At 51.1% G+C, this 10,202-nt stretch overlaps 2 protein-coding genes across 2 annotated transcripts; one reads left to right on the plus strand and one right to left on the minus strand.

The window, feature by feature from the left end:
• Nucleotides 1–2,977: 2,977 nt before the first annotated feature.
• On the plus strand, nucleotides 2,978–7,519 carry UCRPA7_2780 (putative dna-directed rna polymerase iii subunit rpc1 protein; the record flags this gene model as incomplete). The annotated part of the gene is made up of 4 exons (XM_007915336.1): nucleotides 2,978–3,051; nucleotides 3,117–3,228; nucleotides 3,293–4,976; nucleotides 5,283–7,519. The coding sequence occupies 4 exons, from the start codon at nucleotides 2,978–2,980 to the stop codon at nucleotides 7,517–7,519; spliced, it is 4,107 nt and encodes a 1,368-aa protein (XP_007913527.1).
• Nucleotides 7,520–7,846: 327 nt separating this feature from the next.
• On the minus strand, nucleotides 7,847–9,778 carry UCRPA7_2781 (putative cellobiose dehydrogenase protein; the record flags this gene model as incomplete). Its single annotated transcript, XM_007915344.1, has 9 exons — nucleotides 7,847–7,870; nucleotides 7,926–8,230; nucleotides 8,286–8,561; nucleotides 8,611–8,704; nucleotides 8,761–8,810; nucleotides 8,864–8,957; nucleotides 9,006–9,127; nucleotides 9,175–9,670; nucleotides 9,722–9,778. The coding sequence occupies 9 exons, from the start codon at nucleotides 9,776–9,778 to the stop codon at nucleotides 7,847–7,849; spliced, it is 1,518 nt and encodes a 505-aa protein (XP_007913535.1).
• Between the last annotated feature and the right edge of the window lie 424 nt (nucleotides 9,779–10,202).

The raw sequence follows: 10,202 nt of genomic DNA on the forward strand, positions 1-10,202 counted from the left end.
CTGGCAAACGCCACGCCTTCAATCGTAATGTCTTCCAGGCTGGGATCTGTGTAGGAACCGTTAGTGATTGTGCTAACGAGATGGTATTGCACTCACATTCGTCTTCTTCGCCGGACACATCCCCAATGTCCTGCTCGCCCTTCTTCTCCTCCCTTTTCTTAGGAAAGTCAAGCAGGTGCCGCCAACATACCGGTAGCACTTGAATGCGACAGTTCCCGGGCCCTTCACCAATCTCGGCGTTGAGAGCCCTGAGATCTGCAGATGTAGTATACACGGATTTCAGTGTCTTTCGCAAGGTATTGACATCATGAACAAAATTGACACTTTCCATCCTGCTGAAAATCAGTTCCGTCACGCGTTAGAAAGGAGAGGAATTCTCACCTTAATCCGAGCAGCTGACCTATACCATGAGTAATGAGGATAAGATGCTCAATATCACGGCCTTGCGTCTCACCAGCCCTTGCATTATAGTCGTCTTGAATCTCCTTCTCCTCTCTCTGGCGAATGGCTTCTTCCTCTTCATCTGGATCCCTGCTTTCACTTTCTATAAGGGAGGAAAGCTGCCGTTTTAACTGGTCACCACGACTCTCGAATGGCGGTGCGTCGTCCTGTAAATCTTGAACCTCGGGCGCTTCCGATCGCGTGCTTGGAGGTGCTGACCTCCTCTTAAGAAGCTTTTCCTGCTTCTCATCACGTTCCTGGTTTGACTTCGTCCCCGTCGGAGTAGTTGGACGTTTCCCATCCTTGGTGTCTTTTATGGGCTTCCCTGGTTCTGTGTAACCTCGTACTATCTTGACACCACTCATATAACCACCACCAGCAAATCGTTCATACATCGTTGTGGTGACCCACGAAAGCATTCCCTCAGAGGATATGAATGCGGTGCTAGAATCCTGGTAGGTTGCAATTGAGTTCATCCACGCTCCGAATAGCCGATGTGTTTGTGGTGCAGGAGGCGGTGGCATTGATTTCGTCGAGACATCTTTCTGTGAGACGTTCTTTGCCTTGAGGTTCTCGGAGGATGCCTTTGGTGTTACGTCTTGCGCCCCCGAGTTACTACGAGCTCTTGGGACTAACCAGGAGTTAATTCTGCGCCTTTTCCTCGGTGGCTCATTTAACTCACCAGGATATCGCCATGGCTTGCACTTAAGATAACCCTAGATACAACTTTTAGTCACTCTAACGTTGAATGGACTACCAGATTTATTCACCTCTTCCAGTTGGGCCGCCAAGTTCTCTTCGCAGGGACGCAGGGTTGAGCCTTCTTGGTAGAACCAGCTTCCTCGTCGTACTACTCGTTGTCAGTAAGCCCGATGATGGAAGTCTGTGACCAGATGTTATACCCTCATATATGGGACCGAGCCAGTAGGCCGGTGCCAGTTCGCGGTTCTCTATGTCTACATCGAAGAGGAAGTCCTCGTTGACTGGAACCCTCGTGCTTGGCTGTATATCGTCCTCTTCTGCTTCAATGCTCGTATTTGGTACCGATTCTCCCGATATTGCCCGCCCTCGTCGCGACCCAGAGGAAAAGTCCCGTCGAGACAGTGGTAACTTCTGTCCAGTCTCCGTTTTCTCCAGTAATTCTTGATACGCAAGCTCGATGGCTTGCGAGTCTCTTGCGGAAAATACATTGAATTTCTTCGGCTGGATATCGGATTTCGGATCTTGGGGTTTCTTTTTGCCTTTCAGGAACTGAGGCTTTCGTTTGGGGACCTGGAGTGATGTCGTCAGTACGCTGCAGAAGGGTATACTTAAAGACGCGGCTACATACGTCGACTGCATGAAACCATTGAACCTTCAGAGGGGGACAGTCTGGGGGATATTTGCTCAAGCTAATGCCGTATGTTGGCTTAACACTATGGTCTCCTGGGTTCGGCGGCGGCGGCGGCGGCGGATTCGGGGCTGGGTCTTTGGGCGTTGGAGTTGTGCTGCGGCTTCCGGCCCAGGGATTGATGGAGTCGACGGCGGAAGCCCAGGTGGACTTCTCGGCTTTCTTGTCGCCGGGCGTGGATGCCATGGTACTCGCTGGGCCGGACTGCCACCCGGCGACAGGCCTTTTGGGAGACCAGATTCTTGTGTATTCTCGGCGGAATGACTTTTCAGCCAGTCGTTTGGCGAGAGAGAGAAGCCGTTTGGACTGGGGCGCCAATGTGAAGACGGCGGTTTAGGACGAGGAGTATAGGTAACCCTGCTGCACTCACTCCACGCCTTCTGTGACGTCCAGGCGCTCTGAACACCTGAGAGGAGATCTTCTGTTTAAAAAACAATCGATTGGAAATTCTGTGGAATATGAGTTTGTTGGTCTATTGGGGTGTATTTACATGTAAACATGTATGAGGCCAAGTTGGACCTGGGATGGAGGCTGTTCACATGCCACGCCGATGATCTACGTATAGGTAATAAAGGTCACTTAAAGCGATGACGCCCGGAGCTTGTGCTCCCTGCTCCAACCGAAACGCGTGCAGCTGCCACGCTGCGCCTGTTCCTGCCCACCTACAGGGGAGGTACAGAGGGACAGGTGGGGGGAAGCTGGAAGATCGTAGGACCGCAAGTGACCTGGAACTGCACTATCCCGGCATACGTAGGTAGAAGGCGGGGTCAACCGCTCCCTACCAACGCCACTTTCTGCGCTAAGCCCGGCCGTCAGATAGTGACTCTTAGGCCGATAGCTACCTACTTTGGTGGGGTACGAGCAGCAGAAAATTTGTCCCACCTTTGGAGACCTTTCGATCTTCAACCTTCAAAGGCTTCACCACAAAACTTCACGATCTCTACACCCGCAATCCGAACAAACGATCCGCGATTACCGTCACGCTCGGCAGCGTTAGCGATGGGATTATACCGAAGCCTCATTCCTCCTAGACGGTGACCATTATTTGGTTTGCGCATCAGGCGCAAGCTGGCAGCCAGCAGTTTCTGAGGAGGGCGAGGCACCACAAGGACAGAGAAAGGGTACACCGACAACAACAACGACAAGATGCCGGAATCCGTCAAGGAGCAGCTGGTCGACCAGCTCCCCAAGCGGTTCAAGGGCATCAAGTTTGGCATCCAGTAAGGCCACTGCGTCGCAATTGCGTGCTGCAATTGCATCCATTCTAACCTTATGTGTCTCCCAGATCGAACCAGGACATTGTGAGTCAGGGCGTATTGGAGGTCTCGCAGCGCATGTTGTATGATATCGAGAACAACAGAGCACCATTGACCCATGGCGCTCTTGACCCGCGCTTGGTATGACAATGAACCTCCTCTGAGCAACAATTTGATCTCTTGGCTAACGAAACGGCTGGCTTAGGGTACGTCGAGCAAATCCGGCAAATGCAATACCTGCTTGCAGCCACTGCAGCTCTGCGTTGGGCACTTCGGTCATGTCAGACTGGCCCTACCTGCGTTCCATATCGGCTACCTACGATTCGTCATGATTATCCTTCAAAACATCTGCAAATGCTGCGGTCGAGTGCTCCTCACTGAACCCGAGCGACGATCCTTCTTGAAAGAATTGAGGCGACCTGGAATAGACAATCTTCGGCGGACTCAAGTATGCAAGAAGATCAACGAGCAGTGTAAGAAGGTCAAGGAGTGCCCTTATTGCCATGCAGTCAATGGACAGATCAGGAAGATGGGAGTGCTTAAGCTGGCACACGACAAGTTCTCAGCTTTCAACAAGTCCACTGCTCAGAAGAAGGTCCCGCCAGAGAGCAAGATCCTATTCGATGCGTCGTTCAGCGAGGCCAAGAAATTTAACTCCGAGATTGAAAAGCATTTCCGCAAAGCGATGGAGGACCTAAACCCTCTCCGGGTGCTCAACCTTTTCAAAATGGTTAGTCCCACAGACTGCGAACTTCTCGGGCTGGACCCGGCGGAAGGCAGACCAGAGATGTTTCTCTGGCAGTTCATACCCGCTCCGCCGATTTGTATCAGACCTTCTGTCGCCCAAGACAATGCCAGCACCGAGGACGATCTGACGACAAAGCTCGCTGAGATCGTCTACATTAGCGGCTTGATTAAGGCAGCGCTGGACAAGGGGCAACCCATCCAGACCATTATGGAGCAATGGGAGTACCTTCAACTGCAGATCGCTATGTATGTCAACAGTGACGTACCTGGTCTGTCGCAGCCCGGCTTTGGCAAAACTGTCCGGGGCTTCTGCCAGAGGCTGAAGGGCAAGCAAGGTCGATTCCGTGGCAATCTTTCTGGAAAGCGTGTTGATTTTTCCGGAAGAACGGTCATTTCTCCAGATCCCAATCTCGGCATTAATCAGGTCGCTATTCCGATCCTAGTTGCAAAGAACTTGACCTATCCGGAGAGAGTACAGCAAAATAACATTGAGAAGCTGAGGAAGTGTGTCATCAACGGGCCTGATGTCCATCCTGGCGCTCAGCAAGTCATTAAGGCCGAGGAAGGAGGCTACAAGATGCAGTTGAAGTACGGCGATCGACATCAGATTGCAAAGCACCTAGTGTATGGTGATATCGTAGAGCGCCATCTCGAAGACAACGATATCGTCCTTTTCAACCGACAGCCGTCCCTACACAAACTCAGTATCATGAGCCATCTTGTCAAAGTACGCCCTTGGAGAACTTTCAGACTGAACGAGTGTGCCTGCACACCATACAATGCCGATTTCGATGGTGACGAGATGAATTTACATGTCCCACAAACCGAGGAGGCTAGGGCTGAAGCTATAACTCTCATGGGAGTGAAACATAATCTTGCGACGCCGAAGAACGGTGAACCTATCATTGCTGCGACGCAGGACTTCATCACTGCTGCATATCTCCTAAGTCTGAAGGACAGATTCTATGACCGCAAAACCTTCACCTACATTTGTATGCATATGATGGACGGAAAGACGCATCTTGATTTGCCTCCTCCAACCATTTGGAAGCCTAAAGCTTTGTGGACTGGCAAACAAGTCTTCAATATGCTCATGCGACCCAACAAGTCAACAAACATCCTCGTCAACTTGGATGCAAAGGGTAAGCAGTTTTCGCCACCCAAGCCACGAGAGATGTCTCCATACAAGGAACCTTGGGCCAACGATATGTGTCCAAATGATTGTTGGCTGGTAATTCGCAACTCTGAAGTTATGTGTGGTCGTATGGACAAGTCGATTGTTGGCGCGGGAAAGAAAGACTCGTTATTCTACGTACTCCTTCGAGACTTTGGCCCAGATGCGGCAGTCGTGGCAATGAATCGGCTTGCAAAATTGTGTGCCAGACTCTTGACTTTGCGAGGGTTCTCAATTGGTGTCGGCGATGTTTTTCCTAGTAAGCAACTGACAGAGGCTAAGGAAACTCTGGTCAAGGTTGCCTACAAGGAGTGTGACAAGCTGATCACGCAGTTCAAGGAGGGAGACCTTGAAAAAGCTGCAGGATGCAACATGGAACAAACTTTAGAGAATAGGATCTCTGGAATTCTCAGTGGTGTTCGACGTTCTGCTGGTACAGAGTGTTACAACAACTTGAGTCGCAACAATGCTCCACTCACTATGGCCAATTCCGGTTCCAAGGGCTCAGAAATCAACGTTGCTCAGATGGTTGCTTGCGTCGGACAGCAAATTATTGGCGGACAGCGTGTGCCTGATGGCTTTCAAGACCGCAGTTTGCCACATTTCCACAAGAATGCTCGACAACCTCCTTCGAAAGGTTTCGTTCGTAACAGTTTTTACACTGGTCTCGTACCTACAGAGTTTCTTTTCCACGCTATCTCAGGAAGAGAAGGCCTGGTTGATACTGCTGTTAAGACAGCTGAGACTGGTTACATGTCAAGACGACTTATGAAATCTTTAGAGGATCTATCGACGCGTTACGACGACACTGTGCGCACATCGGGCGGCGGCATCGTACAATTCCAGTATGGTGCTGATAAACTTGACCCTGTCGATATGGAGGGTTCTGCGAGACCGGTGCATTTCGACCGGACCTGGACTCATGCAGAGAATCTCACATGGAGCAATGAGGATCGCGCAATGCTTCCTGACGAGATCACCGCCTTTTGTGAGTCCATGCTCGAAAAGGAGCGGGATAGATACAAGAGACGCCATCTAGTTGATGGCAGGGAGCTCGACTATGATGACCAGACTGATTCGGCTATTGATGAACACGAAAGCGCACGAGACTTCCTGAGAACAGTTCAAGACTATGTAAACAACCGTGCAACAAAGCTTCGCAATGCACGACTAGTCGGAGGACTGGATCAAAGCGCAGGTGCAATGGATATAGATCCACGGCCTGAGGATCAAGCTCAGCTTGATCGCTGCAGCCGAATTGCGAAGGTCTCAGAAAAGACGCTCCAGGAGTTCATCAAGATGTGTCTGGAGAAGTACGAAAAGGCACGTGTAGAACCCGGTCATGCTGTTGGAGCCGTTGGAGCGCAATCTATTGGTGAACCCGGAACGCAGATGACACTCAAGACTTTCCACTTTGCCGGTGTCGCCGGTATGAGTATTACTCAGGGTGTCCCTCGTATCAAGGAGATCATCAACGCTTCGAAGACCATCAGCACACCAGTTATAACATGCCCCTTGCGTAACAAGAAGGAACTTCAAGTCGCACGAATAGTAAAGGGCCGAATCGAGAAAACATACCTAGAGGATGTGTTGGCCTTCGTCGAAGATGAATGGGTTTCTGACAAAGGCACTATCATTCTGCAAATCGATCGGAAGTCACTGGAAGATCTCCAGCTGGGTATAGTTACCAGGGATATCGCAGATGCCATCTTGAAGCAGAAGAAGTTAAAGATCGATCCTGGGGACGTCAATGTCGGCACGGACTTCATCGAAATACATGTCCGGAACACATGGCAAGATGCGGCAGCACTCAAGAAACAGGCTAGAACTAAGACTGGCTCGGTGGAGGATGCTTCTGATTTCCTATTACGAGTCAACCACCTCCGCCGAGTGCTTCCCACCGTGCCCATCTCGGGTTACTCGGAAGCAACACGTGCTATCATCCAGACCGATGAGCATAATATGCACACTGTCCTGGTCGAGGGTTACGGCTTGCGAGCATGCATGAATACCGAAGGAGTTATTGGTACGCAGACGCGAACCAACGCTGTGATGGAATGCCGAGATGTGCTCGGAATCGAGGCCGCGCGTACGACGATCGCCCAAGAAATCTCCGTGGTGATGGGAGAGATGGGTATCGATCCCCGACACATGCAGCTCCTCGCCGACGTCATGACATACAAGGGCGAGGTGTTGGGCATTACACGATTTGGTCTATCCAAGATGCGAGACAGTGTCCTGCAATTGGCGTCGTTTGAGAAGACCCCAGACCACTTGTTCGAGGCGGCAGCTGGGATGAAGACCGACCGCATCGAAGGTGTGTCAGAGTGCATCATCATGGGACAGACCATGAGCGTGGGAACCGGAGCATTCCAGGTCGTCAGAAAGCTAGGACTTCATGACCACGATCTGAAGCCTAAGCCGACGCTCTTTGAGAATGCATGGGGCCAAACGATTCGGGCGAAGAAGGGGTTCAAGGCAGGCGGACAGCTTATGACCGCGGCGGCATAGAGTGCTGTATTACCACATCATTGTGCAAAGCAGGATGGCGTTTAGTTGCTAGGAAGGAGTGCTCCGGCGTTTCAGTTGTTTGATGTACCCGAGAAGTGGTCAGATCGTAGGTTTGACGCGGCCGACAGGCAGCTATATAGCTGAATAAATATGCTCATTCGATTAACGCTTTGCAATTAGATCAAGCCAGACAAGATATTCAAAATATTGTTGATTGATGTTTTTATGAAACGCATGTGGTGCGCGTGTATAGACACGGAATTGGGATTTACTGATTATATACATAGAATGGAGCCTCGCCCCTATCCCTCTGATTAGGGCAGCTTGTTATACCTTGGGCGCTTGTGCACACTGTTCAAATATTAGCAAGGGTACGTTCTCGAGTATCTGCAAACTTATGACTTACCAGCGACAAGTCCTCGTCTACATAACGGCACGCCAGTGGCGCCGCGCAAGTGAAGCTGCCGGTCCAGGATTTACCGCCACACTGCGCGCCGTAGCGACCAGGTGTTGGGAATGCAAGGGACAGCAGACGCTGGGCGGCGGCCTCGGCGGCGATGACAATCATGGCGGAGGGGTTACCAGTCGGCTGGCCGGGGAAGATGGATGCGTCGACAACGAACAGGTTGTCGGTACCGTATACCTTGGTGTTCACGTCCACTACGGCGCTACCCCCCGTGCGGCCATCGTCGGTGCCAATCTTTGCAGTACCTGTGGGTTGTTAGGCTTGTGAGACTTCAAAGTGCCTGCTTGGTGAATGACATACCCATCCAGTGGTTCGATCGACGTCCATTTGCTGTGACGATGAGCTTGTTCACGTAATCGGAAGCAGTGACATTTGGTGGAGGCACGATCCAGGTCAAGTTGGGAACGTTTGCCAGAGCAGCTTGCATGTTCTCGATGCCCTTGATAACTGCCTCCTTATCATAGTCGTCGTGGAGGAAGGGCTGCACAGACACAGTCATGTCCAGACGCTTGGTGATTGTGGTCCGTCCTCGAGAGACAGAGCCACGACCGAGGTACTGACTCATCGTCATGGCATCTAACATTGTTAGTAGGCATTATACGGTGATGGTTAGATTCACTCATACGCGTTGAGGTGGTGAAGGAAGAGTCGCCTTCAACACGAGACGTCCATTGAAGCTGGCGAACGATACCGTCGGAGCCCTTGATTTCTTCCCACATCTGTAGGCACGAATTAGCCATGCTGTTCTTTTCAACCTGATGTTGCTAATGTTTACCATAGGTCCAATGTTAGGAGCAGCTTGAGTCAAGATGCCAGTCCGGTTCGCTGCATGTTGGTTAGCTTTAGGGATTAGGCATTTATGCTCAGAGGCGACTTACATAGATACTTGGTCTCGTCGCTAGGGATAGGGGCGTCCCATGCTTCATAAAAGTCGTAGAAGACAACATCTGGGTGAGTAATGATTGTATCGGTCTAAAAATCGTCAGTTTAGATCATATTCGTGTTGGGAGAAATACTTACGTTGAGGTGGTCAACGAGATTATAGCCGACAGGCAGGTCTATCCAGCTTTGCGTGGAAATCATTGTCGGACCGTCCGTGGAGGATTGCACAACGGCAAGCTGGTCAGTCGGACCAATGCCACCTGGAACTCGTTAGCTACCAGTGACTGGATATTACAGGATTACTCACTTCGGAACAAAAGCTTGGACGTGCCAAAGGTTCCCGCAGAGATGATAACTCGGCCACGATTGGGAGTAAGCTGAATAGTTCCAGCATGTCCATTGGCACCATTGCACTCAATCTCTACGCCTGTGACATGACCACCAGAGCGAATGACCCTCTTCGCGGCTGTCTCCATCCAAAGGGTGAAGGACTTGCGGGTTGCAGCAGACACCAGATATGTAGCCATCGGGCCGCCTCTTTCACCGTGATCGAACATGAAGGTCGTGTGACCAAAAGTCCTGTTCTTCTGATCAGGATGATCATTAGGGGTATCAAAACCTGTCCATCCAGCATTTGCGAGACCGCCAGAAAGGACTTTGTATCCCTCGTCTCTGTAGAGAACGTTGTCAGTCGATGGCCTGACTGTTCCAGGAATGCGAGAAAAGACGCGGTCTGTGGCAGCCTTCATAGCAGCGCTACGCCATCCAACGGGGAAATTGTAGTCCCAATCTTTAGGATTTGGCTGCAATCACTGTTAATACTAAATGAAATGATTCTCCCGGCTGACACATACCTTCCACCACAGACCAGCATTGACAGCGGTACCGCCACCGAGCATACAGCCCGCCATCTGATCAGTATCCGTGCAAGCAATTCCTGTTGAGTCGTGCCAAATCTGATTACACAAGCCTGGGACATCAAAACGAGTGAGATTGGTACCCTCAAGCCATTCAGGCTTCATAGTACCGCCCCATCGACCGGATGAGGCAGGTCCTTTCTCTAGAAGAAGGACTGTGTGGCCCGCCGCACTTAATCGATCCGCCAGGGGAATGCCACCAGCTCCAGCACCAATGATTATGTAGTCATACGTCTGGTTGGAAGTGATTGCCGCGCAACTAGCGACTGGCGCTGTCGAGGAAGTCGAGGCAGGGGCAGAGGAAACTACAGAAGAGCTGGTAGACTCAGAAACCGGAACCGAAACGGTTGTCGACAACGTGGTGGCCGGTGTGGTCGTAGGCCCTGAAGAAGTCGCCACAGATGTAGAGCTAGCCACT

This window comes from Phaeoacremonium minimum (assembly GCF_000392275.1).
Source record: "Phaeoacremonium minimum UCRPA7 unplaced genomic scaffold PA7_03_scaffold_195, whole genome shotgun sequence".
In the NCBI taxonomy this organism is placed as follows: domain Eukaryota; kingdom Fungi; phylum Ascomycota; class Sordariomycetes; order Togniniales; family Togniniaceae; genus Phaeoacremonium; species Phaeoacremonium minimum.